Source organism: Papilio polytes, unplaced genomic scaffold (assembly GCF_000836215.1).
Source record: "Papilio polytes unplaced genomic scaffold, Ppol_1.0 DF824047.1, whole genome shotgun sequence".
Lineage (NCBI taxonomy): Eukaryota > Metazoa > Arthropoda > Insecta > Lepidoptera > Papilionidae > Papilio > Papilio polytes.
This window is the reverse complement of record NW_013525157.1, coordinates 2613010-2635892: the sequence shown is the minus strand read 5'-3', so window position 1 is coordinate 2635892 and position 22883 is coordinate 2613010. Positions and strand designations below refer to the sequence as shown.

Sequence of the window (22883 nt, the reverse complement as noted above, 5' to 3'; positions counted from 1 at the left end):
GCGCCGCCGTCACTCCGTCCGGGCAACATCCGTGCCACGATTCCTGGCATTCCTTCTCCGCAACTGTCTTATCTGAAATAATTATTATCAACAGGCCACGAAAAACAACCCGCTTGATTGTATTAATACTCCCGTGAAGAATACCAAACCAATTGACAAAAAACTAACAAATATCACAAGAAACCTTTTTCTTTATTTCTGCATATCGCTTTGAGACACGGAAGTAGATTAGGGACTTATTTTATTCTTAAACGTACCAATATTGTGTCACTACTCTATGTAAAATAAGGCTAAAATACTAAGCCTTTTACTAGTACACATAAATCAAGGTTCCAAAAAAGCTCCTCTTAAATTCTCAGGCTTAAATCGCCGAGTTGGAATTTTGCAGGTGTGAATTTAAATGTTAAGGAAATGAGTTATACTCTTAAATGTGTCAAGTTGAGTGCCGGATCGTCCGGCAAATGCAAGGCCGTGAGTGCTGACATGTAATTTATTGTTGTGCAATATATTTAGCGCGGCGCGGCGCTCTCCCATCGTGAATTTTTACAATGAAAATGCATCGCGTATTCGCGTTGTATTTTTGCTGCGAATTCTCCGCCTCGGGACAAAATCATGATTACACGTTCAGCGTTTAATAGCCGCTTGTTGCAGATTTTAAATGTTTTATGCAGCAGTCCGAATATAGAAAGGATGGGTAAGTGTTCTCTCTTCTCTCCCCAATTCTATTTATAATTCTTCTAAAATTAATTACATTTTTTGTTACAAAAGGTACAAACATTATATTCAATTAAGGTTGCAGTAATCCTGAGAATTAAGATGGGAACCAATTTTAACACGATCGTCGGGTCGCACAATCGCACAACTCCCTTATAGGCCCTGAATCCAGTACCTTTCTTGCAGCATGTGGCAGCTTTAGCGGTGTGATGACAGTAGCTTCCAGCGGGACAGTCCTTGCGGCGCGGTCCACCGCCGCAGTCCAGTACGCGCCCATCGCCGTCCGTCAGCGGCTCGTCGTCACCGCACGGACGAAACTACACACATTAATACCCCTGTTCCACTATCGCGACTTACCTCGCAGCTTTAAACACGCGGGACAGCAGTTTATAAGCGAGAACGCGACTGTCATACAAATATCAATGGCGCGACCAATCGATTAGTGTAAAAGAGGTCTAACTTCGCAATGTAAAAGGGATAATTCCAAGCTTTTTTCCTCAGATTAATTAGAACCTTGTTATGACATGCTGTTCCAATTTTAATTGATTTATTTAATAATTGAAAAATACGTGAACTCTATGATTAACAACTCCTGTCTTATCTTATTAAATTTGACCAACTTTTCTGTTTAAAAACACAGTTCCCAATAAAACGGCAAGAGCCAAGCTTAACAGTGGTCTTTTTGTGAAAGTTCGAATTGAGCACTTACCAATAAGCTCATTTACAATCGATGGCGCACGTACTTTGTGTACTTAAATATATTATCAATATTTTCCGCGAACGAGTGAGCAAACAAAACAATTTTCAAACAATCGCACATGTTTGGATATCCATATACTTCACATATTTTATTTAGTAGCGAAATTCTTATAACTTTAATGATGTTGAATAAAATTTTATTAAACTGGTTATAATATAAAAATGTATTTATTGTGTGTTCCATTAAATCCATAATTATCAAAGGTAATTAAAATGTATTTCTGACCAAGAGTGTTGTTCTGTTACGTTCTCAATATGAGGCATTGGAAGGACAAACCTCTAATCCCTTGCAGAGAGCCAAGGGGCGTAACCTGAGGTCCTCCTGTCGGCGGCAGGCCTCCAGCTTCATGTGGCAGAGCGTGGGGTAGAGACGCAGGTCGGAGGCGCAAACGGGCGCGGGCGGGGCCGCGGCGCAATCGAAGAGGCAGGCGCAACGCGGCTGGCCGGCTTGCACCGCGCACGTCGCTTCGTACGCGCAACGCACGCGCGCGCACACCGCGCCCCCCGCGACACTAGCGCCCCCCGCGCCCCCGCTCTCGTCCCCACTCTCCGCCTCGCTTCTAGTCGCACTCCCGATATCGTTGGACTCATTCTTAGTCGTCTTGTTTGTACCTACAGCGTGTATTTCTTTAACAGTAACTCGTATTAACACACAATAAGGATAGCTACTTTTATGTACATCTGTTGTTCATATTATTTCTTTTTTATCTTATCTTGTATTTGTAATCTTTTGCTTTATTACTTTTTAATTAATAAACTGTTTTCAGTTTCTTTTCAATAATAAAAGAGTCTTGCGACGTATTTGTAAAACACGTCTCTGTTATATCGATATCTATGTCTTCAGATAAATATTCTAAAATTGTATTCGTACGTCTCTCAAGAAATTAGTCATACTATAGATGGTACTACGACAGTACTACAATTCGTACAAATGGTATACCTCCGGCATTATCCTTGTCTACGCAGTCCCCGTGATGCACGAGTCGGGGTGGTGTCTGCCCGCGGGCACGTGCCTCGCACGCGGCGTTGTGCAGCGCGCACTCGTGCGCGTATGTCTGCAGGTTGTCCGCGCACACGGGGGCTTGCGGCGCGCCCGCGCACGACCTGCTGCACGAGCACGTGCCCCGCGCGCAGTACGTGCCGCTCGGACACTTCACCTCCGCGCACGACTCTAACAATACAAAATACGCAGACTGGAGCAAATAAATGAATTACACGTGCTCGTCACTACATTGTTAAATGTAAGTACAATTGAGAAAAGGGAAGAGAAAAGAACAGAGTCAGCAACTACGCGTCATTCTAATATGATTTACCACAAGAACCCATGTGTTTAACATGCAGGTGCCTCTTCTCCCGGCACGCGACGTCGCGGAGCGCGCACACACTGCTGTAAGTTTGGTTGTCACTACCGCAAACTTCTTCTGTTTCCTGATGATGAAAAGTACAGATTATTGTAAATGAAATCTAACAGAGATTCTGTGTAGAAGATTCGATAATAATGAATATGCAGTCTATACTTACAGTGCCTTCTTCGCAGTGCTTTGGACAAACGCAGCTGGTCTCAGAAACACCATCGCTTTCACAGACTGCGTAGTGCTCACATTTCTTGTTTTCGCAACCATCTACAAAAAAATATCATAAATGTATGCTCATTTGTCTCCTACTCTCATAAAGCATTTTATAGCTTAGTAGTAGTACAAATGATAAGTATTGTGACGTACTGCATGGTCCGTCGTAGAGTACTTTGACGTCCCTGCGGTGTCTGCAGGCTTCCAGCTGCAGCGTGCAGCGGTTGCCGTACGAGATGCCGTCGGAGCCGCAGACTGGCGCAAACTCGGCGGAGCAGCGCGGGCAGCGGCACTCGCCGCGCGCGTCCCCGCCCGCGCCCGCGCCCACGCATTCCCCTCCATGCGGGCACACGCGCCCCGCGCACACCCCACTGGAACCTGCACATAAACACCACAAACAATTACAAATAATAAGTACATTGTTAACAAATTAACCGGAAATAATATTACCACAAGCCCCCGCGTGCAGCAGCTTGATGTCCCTGCCGAGGAGGCACGCAGCACGTCGCAGCTCGCAGTCGCTGTTGTGCGTGCGAGAGTCCGAACCGCATACGGGCCGCAGCACGGGCTCGCACACTGCGCACGCGCACACCGCGCCGCTCTCCTCCACGCGGCACTCCGCCCCGTGCCGGCACTCCACCGCCGAGCACGGATTCACACCTGGGTTTTGTTCAATTCGCAATGGTAGAGCATATCAAATGCAGCTAAGAATCATAACGTATATGAGAATATTCTTTTCTTCCCCATTTGTACTGTATCCCAGTATCAAGCACACTGTATGGCCTATAAGAGGTGTACGATAACATGGAAGTGTATAGACTGACCGGAACTACATTGTCCTTTGAAGATGACTCTCAGCTGTTTTCTGGCGCGGCAGGACTCGCGGTGCATTTGGCACTCGTTGGAGTACGTCTTGCCGTCGGAGGCGCAAACTGGCGAGAACTCCAGCGGGCAGGGCTCGGCGCAGCGGCACACCGGCTGCCGCCGCTCATCTAGTTGACACACCTCGGGTTCGGGACAGGTCACGCCAGCGCAAGGGTCTGGATCAAACAAGATACAAACTTAAAATTGCGAGCAGTAGGTTAAAAGTAAAGAATCTGTTTCTATTTTAGGTTTCTCTTCCCAGTTGAGGGGCCAAAGTTCTTGTTTTACTTCCTTTCCCATAATATATTAGCAAATATCGCTGTCGATGTCCACACAGCCTACTTGCTCAGTTACCCTATTTTAAAACTATCTTTGTATACTTACCACATTTACCGTAGTACATGAAGGTGATGTTCGTGTTTGTTTGACAAGCAGCGCGTCGCATCTCGCAGTCGCCGGGGTAGTCGCGGGCATCGCTGGCGCAGAGCGGTCGCGCCCCCTCGTGGTCCCCGTAGCTGGGGCAAGACGCGGGACACTCGCAGTGATACGACCGCCCGTCCGATGACGGACGACACGTCTCGCCCGGACCACAGGAGACTCCACGACACGGGTCTGGCACGTCTGGTGTTAACAATTAACATAAACTTTGGTGAAGAAAAAAAATATAATAAGACTTAAATAAAAAATTTAAAACAAACGTTTGGTCTGTGTTTATCCATTTCTATGTTGCTGAATACCAAAACGGCTGCAATCCACAATACTTATTCTTACCACTGGGGAAGAGATAGCAACCGAACGCAGTCGCCAATAATACGTGGAACAGCGACACTCGGGTGATGAACATGTTCCGGCTAAATCAAGCTGCACATGGTTCTTGCCATGCGATTCTTCAACTGGTTAAACCTTCTAAAATAAATAAACCATGTTAATATGTAAATTGTATATACCTAGGTATAATTGTTTTACATTACGTATAGGTAAAACAAAGTTGAGTTAAGACACAATAATTTTTTTTAAAGAAACCCAGTAAAAAAGCACGTTTACTATTTTGTTTTACTAAAAATCTTAAAATTGTACACAAAATACATTTAATAGAAATCGCTTGATTAAAACAATAATAACACAGTTACAAATATCACTTTTATATTGACAATTTAACCTCTCGGGACACTAATCAATATTACCTGTGACGCATTTAAAATTAATCTAATTAGACTACACTTTGTTAGACAGAATTAAAAGTACTGTACACTTACCGCAAAAATCGGGTTTATGAAACTTCACTGAAACCGATTATATCATTGTAAATTAAAATAACATACGTTGTATAATTTTAATTTGTCGTCTCACCTCTCTTATTTCCCAAACAATGGACTGTGTGTAATGAACCTTTCTTACTGAATGACGTCGCTGCGAACATGCGCACAACGTTTCAAGGGGGTTAATGTGATAACTCCGCTCTCAAGTCCACCACTCTAAAACTGCCGAGTGCTTATTTACCCTACTTCAATCCGACCTGTTAAAATACCATCTACTCGTGGTACCTCATATCAATAATTTTGTGTGGCGCCTGCACAATTTTAGCTGCAATTATTCATTTAGAACGAAAAATTCCAATAAATCCTAGTTATAGAGCAGACATTACGAAAACTCTCTTTTATTGTTCCGCACTTAATCGGTAGTACTTTATCAAAAGAACCGAGAAAGCGACCACTTGAATTCGCCAAACTAAACACCAGATAGCACGCACAGAAACATCATTGGGTTTCCTATTTGTATCCAGCTCTGCCAAATCAAACTACTTCTATCCCCTCCTTTTGAATAAACGTTGAGAAAGGGAGGACTAAAATTAGATTCGTTGAGAAAGTGTTTAGAGAACTGTAACTACAGTGGCAGTTTGTTCATCGTACTGATTGGGTTCAATCTATTGACATTTATAACGACCTGAAAGATTTATCTCGAAACCATTTTTATTTCTTTCAGATATAGAGAGAAGAGATAACAAAACACTTTTTTTTCATTGTTTTTTAATTTACACATAACGTCTACTTTTTCACAAGGATTTACACAATAAATACACATGGTTAAAAATTTTATATGTTTATTATCATGGTTAATACCATCAAGACGCTCCACTCTTTATTACAATCAATTGCATGTAATAGAGAATAAAACTTTACATAATGTATAAAAATAGGACACTGTGTGAGTCCTATCAGGACTCAGAAATGCACATATTGAGAAATAAACAGTACAAATCAAACACCATTCTCTCCAATACACTGCTAAAATGCAATGACAAATCCCCTCTCCCTTCCCACTAGCTATACAAGATGTTCTCAATTGTACATGATTTAAGATATATGAAGTCTACTAACAAATACTAATTTTTGTACATTAACTATGACCTACGTATATCACCTGCATTCATGTCAAATTAATTACCTAGTGTTGAAATTGTGGCAATTCATTAAATACACCATAACAATCTATTATACCAAAAAATAAAAATCGTTTTACACCTGTAAACAGGCAACAAAATTGGAACAAATATAAAAATTAATGGTAATCAGCAAAATTTATACACAAACATTGACAGACTCGGTAAATAAATAAATTTACTATACAGTCTCACTTAACAAACACAGTCGTAAATACGAGGGAAATTTTAATGTTTCATCCAATTCATTTCACTTATCACATAGAAGAACGTCCACAGCACATTGTCACTTACACTGTACATTTACACTTTTTAACTAGTGTCTGCGGAAGGAGATCCCCTATTTATTTATATTTACAATATAATTTATTTGATATTTACAAGGAGCCTCTGCAGAGGTGGCACTAGGTGGTACTAGGTGGGCGGCGCGCGGCGGTCGTAGTCCCGGCGGTACACCTCGCGCTCGTAGTCGCGCTCGTCGTACGCGTACTCGGGCTGCGGGTAGCTGCGCCACTCCTCGGGGTAGCGCACCGGCGGGAAGCCCATGCCGCCCGCCAGCGCGCTGCCCTCGTAGTACCCGGCGTACGGCCCGCCCATGCCCGTGTATCCAGTGGGAAATCTGTTATGACAAACATTAAATATAACTGCATAATAATGACATAACTTTATTTTATTGTTCAATTACAAATGTCAAATTCTAAAGGCTGAAAACTTAAGGAACCATGGCAATCTTTTCTTGCAGAGCAATTTTTTCCTTCCTAATTCGTAAGTTTAACAGCGTGAAAATATAATAAACATATCTGTTGTAAGTGTAAGGGTTTTTAAAAAATATGATTGGGTACACCCTAGATAACAAAGTATGTTTAAAGTTTTATTACATTAGTATAGATGTATTGTATTTAGATGTTACCGTCTCTTGTCGTGCGGGCGCGAGTTGCGGTCGCCGCGGTACTGTCGCGGTCCGGGGTATGCGGGCGGCGTCCACCCGGGGTGCAGCTGGTGCTCGGCGTGCGGGTGCGGCAGCCCGTACTGCGGCCGCACTCGCGCCTGCCCCAACCCTCCGCTGTCGCGCCGCGTCCGTGAACGTTCCCGCTCTCGGTCCCGGTCCCGGTCCCTCTCCCGGTCGCGCTCCCGCTCTCGGTCCCGATCGCGGTCTCGATCCCGCTCCCGGTCGCGGTCTCTGTCACGCTCCGGTCTACCTCGATCTCTGCAGATCAAATCGTCTCGTTTCAGGCTGCTATCTTTATTCTTGCGATCTCTGTCTTTATGTCTGGTATGGAAGATGCAATTTGGTGAGTTTATGGAAAAATGTTAGCGAAAGTTAAAAAAGATTGAAAGGACAATGAACATGCATGAGATATGTGTAGTGAAAAATTACCTTTCATGTCGTTTATTATCATTTGTATCAGGATCACATTCACCTTCCTCTAATTTTCTTTTAACTCCGGATGAATGAGGAGTTTTATCATTACTTTTATCTTGTTTGTCCTTATCTGTTTTTGGTCTTTTTTCTTTTCTATTATTTGATGAATCTTGCTTAGCATCCTTTTTAAATGACTTGTTCATGTGGTTATTAGAAATGAGATTATTTTTACCACCCTGCAAAAAAGGAATTTAAAAAAACAGCTTAGAAAATTTACAGACAAGCTTAAAATTCAATATGATGAATCAGTGACAGTATGATTTTGATGACATTGTTACAGAAATCACTTTTTGAAAACAACAGTACTAATTTTTATTATTGAACTTGCAAAATAGAATAAACATACTTTCAAGTTCTCCTTGTGTTTTCCATCTTTACGTTTAGGACCATCAAGTGGTTTCTTTAGACCATACTTGTATAACCTATACAATTGTTTTGCATCAAAATTCGTAAATTTCGACACGAAATACCAGAGATTACTTCTCCATTCCACTTTCTTCTCGGGGTCAGGGTATTCATCTAAGCATATATCTATTTGGCTTCCAATTTGAGCTAAACAAGATCTTGTTCTCGACACTTGTTCAGATTCAGTGAGTGTCTGATCAGGATTATCGAGAGCTCTTAAAGCTTTTTTAACTGGTCTCATTTTTTCCTTACACTGTAACAAAATTTTTGCATAAATAAAAGAAAAATAAGGCACCAAAAATATAAAATGTGATTTTGATTATAATGAGCCTACCTCTTCAAATACTGATGGATCAAGGTCGCCCAAAACTTCCAAAGCCCTGGGTTCGTTGTTGGCTGTAAAATGCATCGGCCCCGCTGGCTTCTTCCGACTTTTCACTTTGTCCCCCTTTGTCCGGTCCCTGCCATCTTTCTTTGTGCGTTTCTTATCTTTTTCTTTTCTATCATTTGAGGCTTCATCATGCATTGCTATTTCTTCTAATTTAGATTTAGTCTGTTCAAAACAAAATATTCTTAGTAATCTTCAACACATTTTTTCATAGATAAGAAATAAAAATAACAAATATATAAAGTGTAAACATTACCTTTTCTGATTTATCATTTTTAGCATTCTTGTTTTTCTTCTCGTCTCCAGAAGTGCCATCTTCTTCCACAATATCTTTAGTGACAGGTTCCTTATTTCCTCTTTTCCCTCTTGGTTTCCTTTGTTTCTGTTTCCCATTTTTCTGGTCTAATAACTTTTTAATTAACTTAAGCAGATATTCAGCTCTGGACTGTAAATGTTTCGCTTGAGGTTTCTTGTCTTCATTGGTTAAAATTTTATCACCAATTTCAAATGATGAATCCATTTTGATTGCCTCCCATGAGCCCATACCGTATTGGTATATTCCAGCGAGAAGCTTCGAATCATCACCTACAGTCCAATCTATATCGAAATTTGCAGGCCTTGTCCTAAAATAAATAATTAAGAGCATTAATTTGCGTAAATCAAAGCTTTAATCATATTAAAACTAAAAATCTAAAGATAGTTTTTCCTACCTGAAGTCTAACTGCCATTTGAGTCTCTCCTCCTTTGTCTGTGGCAAGAATTCATCTAAAGGTGCCAACTCATCCTGGCAGGCGGCCATCGTCTTGGCATTGACAGGAACACCTCCAAGCTTAAATGTTTTCCTAGTATTTTTTCGGCCATTATTTTGTTCATCTACAAATGCACAGTTTTAGTATATCGATATATAAATCAAAAGCAAGATTTACAATTGCTAAACTCATTTGAAACATACTAGCAGTTTCTGTGGTATCATTGAGCACAGCTTTACACCGCTCCGTAAGAATCTCGCCGAGCTTCTTAAGTTCTGCAAGAGGTTTCTCTTGAAGCTCAGCATCACAAGCTATACTGTCGAGGTGCTTTAACGGTGCCGAAAACTTCTTGTAACTTTTCACAAATCTCCGGATCTGAAAAGATATTAAAGTAAGCAATAAATATAGGACATTTGATAAAAGATTAAGATAAGAAATTGTAGATCATAATCGCACAACGCAATAAAAATTTTGTTAAACACAGATTGATTGTTTATCGGACTACAAATATTGTGAAATATGTATTGAGTTAGCGATCTGTCAATCCTTATTGTAAGCATCGATATCATTGACATTATGGAATATAAAAACAAGTTTCCAACCTCAAAATCAACGAGGCCGCACAAATTATAATTGTTTTATTCAAGGTCAGCCATGCAACTACGATTAAATAGAGTGGGCGCACAGCTTTGACTGAACTATTACACAACTGTTGTGCGATTGTCGGTTGTTTCGCATCCAGTACAACTGTTTAGTTACACAGCTAAAAATCGAGTAGTGTGCGCACATCTATTTAAGCTCATAGGACTCAAAAGGAGACTAAACATTTGAGTGATAGTTTAGATTTGAGCGTGCTATTAAAAGCCGAGGTACCTCTTGATCTGTAAATCCTTTAATCTTCTCCCTGTGCGAGGCAGGAGGGCGGCCGCGCTTGCGGGGGCGGTCGTCGTCCGCGCTCGCTTCCCCCTCCGACACCTCGCTCTCCACGTCGCCCTCCCCCTCGCCCTCGCCCTCCGCCTCGCCCTCGCCCTCGCGCTCGCCACGCCCGCGCCGCTTGCGACCCTCTCCTATAACATTAGTACAAATTAGACAAAGTCAATGTTAAGTTATTTCAGATCAAAACAATGTGATAACCATAAACAAACCGACAATGACTACTAATTTGCTGTATTGATTATACCAATAATACAAGTCCTACATGTCTGACATGACAAAGATAATAGAATTTACGTGAAATGGCATAATAGGATATTTTAAGTTTTCGGTACTATAATACTTACTATTTTCCGCACTATTTGCTTGCATATTTTTTCTTCTCGGAGGTAGATATAGGTCCTCCATTTCTTTATTCTTTTCCTGTTCAGCGATGTTCTTTCTAACATTTTCTGGTATTATATCATCCTACAAAAAAATTGGAATATTTATTTTTTAATACTTCTTAAAGCTACACAAGATTTGCGCAAGGGCGGCCTTATGCCATATATCCCTTGATGCCATTATTTATTTCGTAATTAAACCCTTATAATAAAAATTATCTTACCCAATCTTTAGTATCCTCATCTGCGTTTTCCTTCTTCACTTCCATAACGGCCTTCTCTTCATCGAAAGCAAAACTCGCCACTTTAAATGCAGACAGCAATTCATCTCCGACCATAGCTGGACCTTCATCACGAGTCTCAGCTCTTTGCAAAATTTCATCAATATCACACTAAAAGCAATGGTAAAATCTATAAGTTAAATTGCTAAAACTACAATGGAATAAAGTATTTTTCAAAATATTCATTTTGTTTAAGGTTTATTATTAACAGTTATACTTACGACAGGTTCCTCATCATTTTCGTCATCATCTTTAAACAATTCTTCCGCACCAAACTTTAATATCGCATTTAAATCTTCTTTATTAAAGGGATTGTTCCCCGACGTGCCGGAAGCATCCCGTTTGTTAAGTACAGTCCTGCCAGTGGTGTCCATCCTCTGGATCACAAGATGGTCTAAAACCATCTTCCTTTTCGCCCTTTCTACAATATCCTCTTCAACAGATCTAGCCGTCACCAACCTATAGATATTGACCTACAAATAATGCACCAAAATTTACATACATATTCCAAAGAGAAAATATCTTTTTCTTATTTCGGTTTTTATTTACCTGATTTTTCTGCCCAATACGATGAGCACGTGCTTGAGCTTGCAGATCATTTTGTGGATTCCAATCAGAGTCGAAAATGATGACGGTGTCTGCTGTCGCCAAGTTGATGCCCAAACCACCAGCTCGTGTCGACAACAGGAAGCAGAAATCTTGTGATCCTTCCGCATTAAAGTGGTCTAATGCTTGCTTCCTCAATTCTCCCTTTATACTACCATCCAGACGTTGGAATGGGAAATGCCTCCGTTGTAAGTACTCAGCTAGAATGTCTAACATCCTGACCATTTGTGAAAAAATAAGCACTCTGTGACCGGTCTCTTTAAGCCGGCATAATAATTTGTCCAATAATAACAGCTTTCCTGAGCCTCGGAGCAATTTCTAGAAACAAAATACATTTTTTATCTTTACATAAACACTATTAGACCAGTTTGTTATGAATATTTTTATGAATAAACTTTATCAATTATAAATACAGTACTTACTTCAACAGCATCAGTTGTCGCAAGCGAAGCTCGCGATTCAAAATCTTCTGGCTTAGTTAAAAGAGCATGATTGCAGCATTTTTTAAGTTCAATAACAATATTTATAAAAGTGTTAATTGAACCTTTAACTCCTTTGCGCAAAGCGCTATAATTTTTTGTAAGAATCCATTTGTAATATTGTTTTTGAATAGAAGTCATTTCAACCCTCAATATTTGTTCAACCTTCGCCGGGAGAGATTTCTCGACATCTTTTTTCTGCCTACGTATTATAAATGGTTCCAACTGCTTGTGCAGTTTCTCGTAGCCTTTTGTGGCTGCATCCTCATGATCTTTCTCAAATTCTTCCCATGATTCAAATCTAAGATTAAATTAAAAATATATCAAAACACACATAAAGCAAGAAAGGAAGATGAACTCATTTTTATTGTAATTCAATTCCTCAAGTTAGGAAAGGTTAACTTTGAGATGTATGAAGTTGATCACATGATAAGCACTATGTGGCAATTATCACATAGATGTGAGGCGGAATAAATACTTACGTCATTAAAACTATTACATATTAAATATAATTTTTTTTTTGCACTTGAACGCAATTTTTATAAATAACATGAGTTAGTTAAATGCAACACAACTGAGAACATGACAATCATATTATTGTTGCTTTTATGTTTTATTTAGTATTAGCGTGTTTTAATTATTTTTTTAAAAAGGTTACAAGTGTATACTTCAATGATTTATTACTTAAATTAGATAGATTTAACCCTACAAACAAATATTACACTTACTTGTATGGCATTATAAAATGTAGCAGGGCCCATAATTCTTTCAGTGAATTTTGCAAAGGTGTCCCAGTTACTAATAACCTATGATTAGTATCAAATTCTTTTAAAGCTTTGTACAATAAGGAATCATCGTTTTTGAGCCTATGAGCTTCGTCAACCAACAAGCACGCCCAACTGTAGGATTTTAAAAACTGTCGGTCTTTTAGTAAAATCTCATAAGTGGTAAGAATTGCATTGAACTTTAGTCTTTTCGAACTCGCAAAACTCCATTCAAATTGTCTGATCTGCAAGAAAAATTAAACTAATAAATAACTTGGATTCAGAATCCCATACCTTTTGTGCCCTACTTAGAATCATTGATTAGTCCTTAAGGAGGTACCTTATTGTACTTTTCTGTTAAATTTTCGAAAATATAGGGCTTAAATGATTAACCAAATAATTTTTTGTAGACTGTGCCGTCCAGTACATCACACTATAGAAGTATGATTTACTCGGACACAAATCCAGATGCAATAAGGAACGAAATATTTAGTTTCAGGGCCTGTCTCACCACTGGCTGATAGAGGCTCAAATAACTTAAAAATGACGTCGCTGTCAGATAAGGTAACAGAATCCGATATTGCCATCACATATTTTATATGTTGCATTGTTATCAAACAATTTACAATTTTACAGGCCCTAAAATTTGTATAAACTTAGTATGAAACTTACAATATTTCTGCTAACAACATCTCCAATATAGGTAACAACATTGACATCAGGCGCCCACTGCTCGAACTCTCTTTGCCACGCCGTCATCGTGCTCAGCGGCACCACGCACAGGAATGGCCCGTAAAGTTGTTGAGATTTGAACAGATAGTATAAGAAACATATAGTCTACAAAGAAACATACATTTTAGCCACAATCTAATCTCTTTCTCTATCACATTATGATTTCAACGTCAGTTGTCTGGAAAGTTCAATTCAAAACCCAATTTTAATTTTATTTCAACATAAGAAATCAATTTTAAAAGACCTTAAAGCTGCTATAATATACTGAATCATGTTACAAAATGAGCAATCACCTGTATTGTTTTACCTAAACCCATTTCATCGGCAAGAATGACAGAATTGTCTTTACACCAGGAATGTACTAGCCAGTTCAACCCATCCATTTGATAATCTCGTAGCACATATGTCTGAAAAAAATCAAAACCATTAAGTTATTTCTCCTGTATTTAAATTATTTAATTGAAAAGAAACATTCATTTAAAAAAATCTCTAAAAAGGTTTAATTTTCACCATACCTTATCTTTACCCATATATTCAGGTTGTTCTTTGATCTGATGAAACTTAGGTCTTCTTCTCAAAACTGGACAATGTCTCGAAGGTGTTGTTTTAGCAGCTTCTCTGTGTTTAAAATGTTCCACCTCAGCAGGCCACCGCCTTTCTATTAAAGCTGAATCTTCCCAAGTAGCATCCGCATACGGAAGTGACTCCCATTTACAAAAATATTCACGAGCTGTTCCACCACCTTCCAACTCCCGAGTTTGCTCAGCTGTAAATTTTGTTTTAGATCAAAATTCAAGAATATTGTATAAACTAGCAAACTCAGTAGACTATCTTTGTGCGAAAATTGTGTTGCATACAGTTTTTGTTTTTTTTTTCTTAGGGACATTAAAGATGACACAATAAAAATAAAAGAAATATAAACATAGAAATATATTTGATTGTTCTTTAATAATTACCAATTATTCTTTCTACATTATTGTAGGTCTTAATTAGTTCCTGCTGGAGTTCACTTTGGCATTCAAAGTAATCAATATCCTCCGGCCCGGCCCGTTGCCTCCACCAAGACAGGTCAGCTTCCTTTTTTATATAATTTTCTAGTTTTTTAAGTCCTTTAACTTTTTGTTCATTGAGGGACTTCTCAGATTCCCAAGTATTGTGAATATGAGACCATCCCTTCCATTTAATCAGGTACTGGGGTTCAGTTGACTCTTCATCCTCAGGATTACAATCTTCATTAGGATCACCGTGCTCTTCTATATAATAAACTGTAGTCACATTCCCAGTGACTGCACAACGAGAAGAAGACATTAGCTAAAATTTAACAACGTATTTGCACCAAAATGCAAGTATGATAAAATTATTCAGGATATTGGAAAATTGTAGCAACAGTGTAAGTGAAGCATTACAGTAAAATAAAATAATAATGAATATACAAATTAATTTTTCAAGTCTTTCGTAAGAGAAGTTAAGGACTGATCATGTTTAGTGTACTAGGTGAAGGTGACCTTGACCTTCATGAAATATTAGGTACTTAGATTTCAAGTTATATTTAGATTGTGCTTTCTAACTACTACAGTAAAATAATAGAGTTAAAAGACAATATTTAAAAACTATATTGTGTAATTTGAAGAATAAATTATAATTCGAGAATAGTATAAAGGGGTGATTGATTAATTTTAAATTTAACATATTGATTGCTAATTAACACAAAATTTTAACATAATAAGGCTGATTGTTACCTCCTTTCTTCCCACGTCGGTGACCAAGCACCCTTTCAATAGTTTCACTGTGCTCTTCTGGTTCAGGCTCCCCTTCTTCACCTTCGCCACCCTCAACTTCTAGAAGATCAGAAGAGTCTGTTTGTTCATCACTAGCCTCCTTATAACTAATTGCTGCACCTGTCCTCCTTGTGGCTGTTCTATTGAGTTAAAGGTTTTGAGGCAAATTTAAATATTTATGGCAAAATAGATATGGTAAATAAAATTATAAAATACTAATATACCTCTTTGTGTCTTCATCAGATGCTTCTGAGCTTTCATCTTCTTCACTTGTGAACCTTCTTCTTCTCGCTGGCTTTTTTTTTCGGAGAGGTACACTTCTTTGGCCTGGTCGTTTTGAAGGGGGTGGTGGAGAACCCTTCATATCACTGTCACTATCAGATGTGTCAGAGTTCCATGAATCGCTAAAAATAAAGTTAAAAAAATCACAAATCAATTAAATTCAAACAACAGAGTAAAATATTTTTATTATCTTTACAATTTCTAATGTTTTAAAAATCACATCGGAAATGAAAACTGCAATCACCTTTTTTTTCTACTTTTTCTATTATGACTCCGTCCTTTTTCACTGGAATCACTATCCACAGCGACATTCAACCTGTCCGGTTCTTTTCTGGATCTTCCCGATCTTCTGATGCCATAAATGTCAGGGTTATCTTCCCAGAGGTCAGATTTAACTTTTCCATGGTTGCTCCTTGATTTACGTTTGACAATATCTTCACTCGATGAATCTTTATCTGTATGATGGTCTGATTTTGAAGAATTCTGATTGCTGTGTTTCAGTGATGACTTAGTATCATCACTATGATGTGAATGATCCCCATTGGAAGACTTTTCTGAAGCAGATCTACCGCCAGATGCTGATCCTGAACCAGAACTGGATCCACTATCGCTGTGAAAATAATTAAATCAATCGACAATTTTATGGAAGAATATAATCAAAACTGTGGAAACAAACCTTTCGCTTCCAGAACCTGATGCACTGGAGTCAGTTCTATCTCCTTTGTCACTCATAGAATCACTCCCTGATTCATTCATGGAACCGGTCTGCAACAACATACTTAAAATGTTACCAATTTGTAATTATTATTATTGAGTTATGTAATTAGCAAAACTCTACATATTATTTTATAATTATAATTGCCACTTATGTAGTAATTAAGATGAGCAATATACAAGAAGAAGGGCTAAATTATAAGAGTAAATGCATGAAATTAGGTTCTTGACAGGTAAAATAAACCTAGGGTTTTTAAAACATTCCGATGAATATTTGGGGCAAAAAGTAAATTAAATTAATATTTTTCATGTTTATTAAAATTTAATGAGTCATTTATAATGAACAGAAGTTCAATACTTCAGTCGGTACACTTTTATTTATTTAATAACAAATACTTTTTTTTATTAAACAAAAAATGTACAGAAAACAATTACAACTGATTGTATACAAAAATAGCATGAAATGCATACCAAAATTATAGAAGGAACTTAGTACACTTTAATATATTTATCATAACCTCCAAATTTATGAATATTTGAAGAAAAATAAGTGAAATCTTTCCCAGCACCCCTGCTTTTTGGTATAAAAGTTGAGTAAAGCATATTCGCAAAATAACCCATATAATTTTAACAATATTAAGCAAAGGAATAAAACATAACCTCAAAGAGGTAAATATCAACAGGCACCATGTAGTGAGACCTATTTTCAAAGTTAAATTGCAAAAAAGAACCCTTTTCCAAAATAAGTTTCACTGGTCTCGTTGTAAAGATTACGTAACAAAGAATGATTGGAAACACTTTATTTAGTAAAACAATGACTTTTTAATACATGAAAACGCCAAAATATATTGTAAACAATCCTAGAAAACTATTTATTTCGAATTACGTCTTAAAAATCCAAGTAAATTTACGACCACACCCATTGCTTCTAGAACATTCTACATTTATTTAAAGCTCAAAAACACGAAAAATATTAGTTAATCCACAAAAACAATGGTGAAAAAGCTTTAAAAACACTTACCAGGAGCATTTTGCAGAAAAATTAAAGAATACACGGCTTTTTAAATATGTGATGGTTAAAATAATGAAAAACTAGATTATTCATTTGCAAAAATCAATTAGAAAACACTAATTACAAGATTTTAAACATATTTGTATGTAAAGACAATAAAATTGAAAAAAATGTTTTGCAGTAAAATCTTGTCAAGCGACGCCATTTTGTCGTCGCATGAATTCTGGTGACGACGAAAATGAAAAACCAAATTTTTTTCTTAAAAACTCAGGTTAAAACAATGAAAACGGAAACAATAACCACTAAAAAATTAAAAATGAAACTTTAGAGGCGTCAGAAATACTCTACTCTATACTTGAAATGATGTGAGTACCGCGCACTACCAGCGAAACTCGAACGCTACAGCCATATTGCCACTGCCTGCAAGTCTGACGTGAAATGGAAAAAGATAACCGATGTGGCCAGATATTAAAATTGAAACAAATGCGTAATATCCGCTATTTGCATTTTAAAGAAATCTCCTTAAATTGTCAAAAAATGTAAACGCAGAATTTTATTCCTTGTCAAATAATAAATATGAAGATTAAGCAGAATGTAATTAATTCTACTTGTTTATTGAATGAGAAATTGCTTAATTTGGTTGGCTTTGTTAGGAAATATTTTTGAACGGCTATTTTTGCCTACTACATTGTACCACTTGATGCATTGAACATTAATTTAATTCTCAGATTTTATAGATTATTTTAAGCTACCTTGTAAAAGGACATATTACCAACTAGATTTCAATTATTTCTATGTGGATTTGATAACCAGTGTTTTAATTATTTTTTTTCTTTATGAGGGTTACCAATAGCAAAAACGAAAAGTTTACTAATCTAAATTAATAAGTATACTCAAAATTTAAAAGTATTGTTAATGTGGCCGTCCGTTTATATTTTAAAGGAAGTCATTTGTGGAAATATCTAACATAATATTAATAATGGAGGTAAAAAATTAATGGTAGTTATTGTTATGTTATAACAGAGTTCAGTTCATTCAGTTTCTTGTCTATGGCACTCCCTTAGCAGCTTGGGCCAGTGTCGAGTGTTTATAGTTTGTCTAAATAAGATATAGATGTACATGATTCTTTTGGCACCCGGTAATAAGAAGTGACATTTAATGTCAGGGTAAAAGTGACATAGCTTGTCAGTTCACTTCGCGTCATTATTTTACGCATTTTGTGTGGCTTTTTAATGTCATGCCATGAAACAGAGTTTTGAAAGCGTTTAAAAGTAGTGCAAGAAATTTTTTTTTAAGTGGGAGATATTTTTATCGCGTGAAGAAGTAGGGGGGGTCCACTAATGTGAATCATGTTGTGTCTGTTGTGACGAAAATGTGATACCATTAGTTAACTCAAGAAATTCTCTATTCTCAAGGGGACGTATATTTTTAGATTTGTTTTAATTTAATTTGTTTTAATTTTAAAACAAATGTTATATACTAATTGACTCAAAAATATTTTGCTGAAAGTTGTTTGATTTCCTACTTCAAATTGCAGTAACCGACCCTTTATTGTAACGTGTTTTGTGCACCTGGAAGTATGGCCTTCTTGACGTTTATTTACTTGCGTCTTAAGGAAATTACTGTGTGTACTCATTAATGTAACAAAAACTAACCACATAGTTGTACTGTGCATTGATTGTAAGCAACAATAATTAAGATTTCTATTATTCTGTAGATGAGCGCTAAGTAAGATCTTTTCTATTATGTTAAGACTATTCCTTCCCTAACTGTCTCAAGAGAGTGCATTTATAAATGTTTGCTACAAAGATTCTTTAACTATAGAGCCTACTAACCGACAAACGAAGTCTAGGGCATTTCCTAGTTATATTGTAGGGTACAAGTACTTCCTTTACAATTTGCGTTTTCGTTTTCAAAAGGAAAGAATTTCCCAGTAATGCGGACATATTGCCTTGCTGGTAACCCTAAATGCTCAGAGGCGTCATCCTGTCAATGTCAAAAACTTATTTAGATACACTATAGAACCGAGTATTACCTTATTTTAATTTCAATTAAAAGGAAATTTTAAGTAGGTAGAACCCTTAATTTTGGAAATAGAGAATTAAATAAAATTCAATTGAAAAATTGACCGACTTTTATTTATCTTAAAAATAATAATAAATATGAGTAATGGTGCCTATTTCCACTTAGCAGTAGGAATGATTGACAGAATCAACTAGACTTTCGACAAGTTAAAAAGTTCAAATTAACGGTTTTGCTTTGTTGATTCTGAAATCGTCAATAAGTAATCCTTTAGTAGATACCCGACCATCCGCGAATCAACGACGCGCGTGGCCAAAGTCGCGTAGTTAGCTGTTAAGTGGATAGGCATTAAATTAAATCACGCTTTGACTTTACATTTAGATATGAACATGGTGACGGAAAGTGAGAGCATGCCTAGGAGGGCGCTGCCTCCGCACGCGTATGTTAGCACGCCGCGGTAATACTGAGGGCAGTCGAGGACATCGTCGCATTTGCTGAAACGTAAGAAATATTACATTAATAATCATAATGATTACGTACCTAAGATTCTTGTTGACGAATGGTAATTATTATTATTGTTTAGTCATGGTTTGCCAAAATGCGAGAGATAAAAACAAGTTATTTTTGTCGACTGACAGAAGGACAATGTTTTCGTGGATGTTATGGGTTTGTAAGTTTGTCTGTACAATTGTAATCACTTGTAATCCGAAAAGGCTTAAACGATTATTTAGATTCGAATTTTTTTATTCACAGGTATAAAAGTTATTCGTACATTTCAGTTTTCTTATGGTTTTTAAATATTAATATTTCATGTAAATATAATCAACACATCAACTTTATTTCCATAGAAGATTTAACTTTTTGTCGCTAGATGGTGCTACAATTTAAGCGTTTTTAAAGTTTGGTTTGAAAGTTGCTATATTTCAATGATAGATGGCGTGACAAACTAACGTTATTTAACAAACTGGTTAATAATATTTCATTTTGTATATAACTTCCATTTTATAACTTACTAATTTTCAATGGCTACAACTGCTATTCCTGTGACTAATTTGTCTGCAAATGTAACAATGGAATAGACGGAGGCGCCTTGGTGTGAGTGGGGTCCAATCAAATCCGCTGTGACACATAGACTGGATACCAAGGTTATTGAACTTCCAGCTCCTGGAAAATTAAAAAAATCGGATTCAAAAATTGTCCAATACGTTTTATGTGGTGCAATTTAAATGTCAATTGTGGTTCTTATTAAAAATATTTACGAATTTTTCTATTCGTAATATTTGGGAAATTCCTTATATACAAATACAAAATTCTTTATTACACGGAATAGATGTGAAATTACGATTTTACCTATTAATGTAGCGACTAAGTAGATCTGTACAATGCTGGCCTCAGGACTTATTGTCAATGCTATCCAGAGACTGCTGATCAAGCTTAGTATACTGCCTATGAAATATGCCACCTGCAAGCAAACAATAATCTTATAAATATTATAAATGCGAAAGTTTATATGTATGGATGTTTGTTAGAGTTTGTAGCCTAAACGGTTGAACAGATTTAATCGAATTTGGTATACATGTAGAGGATAGTATATAAGACATAGGCTACTCATTTTTGTTTTTTTAATTTCACGTGGACTGAGTCGTGGGCGAAAGTTAGTGTTTACATAAAAAATAAATTACCAGAATACACCGTTACATACCACTGTGGTACACAGATATAACAGTGTTTAAAATTACATTTTTTTAAAATGAGTTGATTGACAATGTGGTTGTTTTACATATTGGTTTAAAACAAAGACTTTATGAGTTCTATTAAATACCCGCAGAAGGGAATTTGTATGTTTTTTTGTTACAAATAATATTGTATGTGCTATAATTAATATTTTTGCTTTGCTAACCTGATTGCCGCAACTACTGATTTTACTTTTAAGTAAAAATGAAAATAAAAGCGATGATATGTAGAGCACTAGTGGAACGCTAGCCACCAGCTCCGAACCTTCGTCAGGGTTCACAGACAGACGCTCTTCGAGAAACAGTGGCACATATACAAGACTCAAAGCCCAGTATAATCGTGAAAATACGTATCTGAAATTTAAATGACAATTTTAAAATAGTTATTGTAATTAGATTTGTTTAATTCCATAGAACAGTTTAATGTTATAAAAAAATATAGGATCAGAGGTGCATGGTGTGCGGGCGCCCGAGTTAACATGGCCTTATCCTAATCTGATAATTGCCATGAAGGATGATTCCTTAGACCGCGCACACACCTTCTTCTATGAGCTAATATTGGGCATAATACTCGATTTTTAGTTGTGCAACTAAAGAGTTGAATTGGCTGCCAAACAATCGACAATCGCACAACAGTTGTGCGATAGTTTAGTCAAACGTGTGCACCTGCTCTTAGTTTACATTAGGTCATTCACTTGAATGGGTAATTTCTTGTCAAATATCAATGTCAAGGTCGTAAGAACACCTATAGTGTTAGAATCGTTTCATTATTAGACTGATTGTCATTGTTCGCCTTGAAGAGGCGTACATCCGGCGCACGCGCTCTTCACAATCCGGTTTTCGTTCTTTGTACAATACTTATAGATGGGATGTCTTAAGGTTTAGGTCGTGTTTAAATCCGTCTTATTCAGTTTTTACTGTCGACTATTGTGGTACCACCATATTTTTATTATTTTAAGGAAAGTCAACATGCATAGTTAAATTCAAGTTCACGATTGAAGTGTGTTAATCATATAATATTAATATTTTTCCAATAAAATTGGAGTCGAGGCCCGATATTAAATATTCATAATTGTGACGTCATACAGCGTGTTTTTGAACAAATTCTTCAACTCATTTGGTTAGTTAAATATAATACCGATATTTTGAAAAATTAGAACTCTACGTTTCTTTACTTTGAATGTAATTTATTACCTCAAGGCAATAAAAATGTAAATTTTTAGTCGTCCGTTTTGATTTGAAATTTTTTTAACATTTCTAAATTGTTTTGTTTTTTGTTAAAAATAGTTTCTAATAAAGGAGTCTTTTAAGACGACAAATAAAGGCAATACATTTAATAACGTTTGCAAACTGCGCTCAGGTAAGTTTTGCACCCAGCGGCGTAGCAAACCGTAGCACCGAGAGACGGAAAAACCTCGTATAGATTGTAGTCATTCGAATTTAATATCACGTATTTAATGACGAATCTTGGAGTTTTGTCACCCTGTAACAGCACCCAAAGCGGAGTATCCCACTACCTTGCCACTAATTAGATAGAAAATTAAACTACTTAAACCATACACGTTTAAAGACATCAATAAATAATAAATACTTACAATAAACTTGTTTGATACAAAAGTGGCATTTGTAGAAAATGGAAAATCTGAGATACACCTCGCAACTGAAATGGTTCACCCTCTTCCACATTTTGTTGTTTCCCATTACTTGTAATTACTCCATTACTTCCTGTTATTTCTTTACGATTTTTCATTGATCGATTCTTGAAATATACGTGAAATACAGTAAACGTTGTTATTCCGATACAAGTGATTATTATCGAAACATCCTGAAAGATAAATTTTATTACAATCGTAA

General features: G+C 37.0%; 3 protein-coding genes across 14 annotated transcripts in view; all 3 read right to left on the bottom strand.

Annotated features, from left to right (window-relative positions):
• Positions 1-5219, bottom strand: part of LOC106100336 (agrin-like) — a 7537-nt gene extending 2318 nt beyond the window's left edge. Inside the window, exons 1-12 of the mRNA XM_013279161.1 lie at positions 5162-5219; positions 4677-4811; positions 4290-4526; positions 3866-4081; positions 3492-3701; positions 3195-3419; positions 2995-3095; positions 2787-2901; positions 2414-2644; positions 1751-2085; positions 890-1031; positions 5-72 (exon numbers count right to left, since the gene is read on the bottom strand). Of these exons, the coding sequence (XP_013134615.1) occupies positions 5-72; positions 890-1031; positions 1751-2085; positions 2414-2644; positions 2787-2901; positions 2995-3095; positions 3195-3419; positions 3492-3701; positions 3866-4081; positions 4290-4526; positions 4677-4749 (1953 nt within the window). The 5' untranslated portion in view covers positions 4750-4811; positions 5162-5219. The remainder of the gene's footprint in view (positions 1-4; positions 73-889; positions 1032-1750; positions 2086-2413; positions 2645-2786; positions 2902-2994; positions 3096-3194; positions 3420-3491; positions 3702-3865; positions 4082-4289; positions 4527-4676; positions 4812-5161) is intronic.
• Positions 5220-5989: 770 nt separating this feature from the next.
• On the bottom strand, positions 5990-17699 carry LOC106100610 (chromodomain-helicase-DNA-binding protein 1). Of its 8 annotated transcripts, XM_013279533.1 has the most exons (24): positions 17284-17699; positions 16225-16313; positions 15793-16158; positions 15491-15670; positions 15228-15406; positions 14445-14774; positions 14004-14254; positions 13782-13895; positions 13429-13593; positions 12721-13001; positions 11936-12293; positions 11457-11831; positions 11129-11380; positions 10851-11018; positions 10591-10711; positions 10184-10377; positions 9514-9685; positions 9272-9434; positions 8818-9184; positions 8508-8726; positions 8115-8426; positions 7724-7944; positions 7256-7615; positions 5990-6964 (listed from the first exon to the last, which is right to left on the bottom strand). In XM_013279533.1, exons 1-24 carry the CDS (start codon positions 17290-17292, stop codon positions 6760-6762), a joined length of 5451 nt encoding a protein of 1816 aa, XP_013134987.1. In that variant the 5' UTR covers positions 17293-17699; the 3' UTR covers positions 5990-6759. The 8 variants fall into 8 exon arrangements, with proteins under 8 accessions (XP_013134987.1, XP_013134986.1, XP_013134991.1 ...); XM_013279532.1 differs by lacking the exon at positions 17284-17699 and having other exon boundaries at positions 16225-16325; XM_013279537.1 differs by lacking the exon at positions 17284-17699 and having other exon boundaries at positions 7256-7552; positions 16225-16325.
• A 1693-nt stretch (positions 17700-19392) lies between these two features.
• The window catches only part of LOC106100822 (uncharacterized symporter YjmB-like), a 42295-nt gene continuing 38804 nt past the window's right edge, over positions 19393-22883 (bottom strand). For all 5 annotated transcript variants that reach the window (XM_013279875.1, XM_013279874.1, XM_013279877.1 and 2 more), the window contains 5 exons: positions 22625-22854; positions 21197-21383; positions 20647-20758; positions 20310-20460; positions 19393-19790 (listed from right to left, as the gene is read on the bottom strand). In XM_013279875.1, coding sequence (XP_013135329.1) covers positions 19655-19790; positions 20310-20460; positions 20647-20758; positions 21197-21383; positions 22625-22854 — 816 coding nt within the window. In that variant the 3' untranslated portion in view covers positions 19393-19654. The remainder of the gene's footprint in view (positions 19791-20309; positions 20461-20646; positions 20759-21196; positions 21384-22624; positions 22855-22883) is intronic.

Excerpts from the sequence above, each read along its gene's own strand:
- LOC106100610 (XM_013279532.1), bottom strand. The coding sequence starts at position 16,325 with ATGTTGTTGCAGACCGGTTCCATGAATGAATCAGGGAGTGATTCTATG. Across the intron at positions 15,407-15,490 it reads TCTGATGAAGACACAAAGAG|AACAGCCACAAGGAGGACAG; the intron begins GTATATTAGTAT and ends TTAACTCAATAG. Across the intron at positions 8,727-8,817 it reads AAAATGATAAATCAGAAAAG|ACTAAATCTAAATTAGAAGA; the intron begins GTAATGTTTACA and ends TGTTTTGAACAG.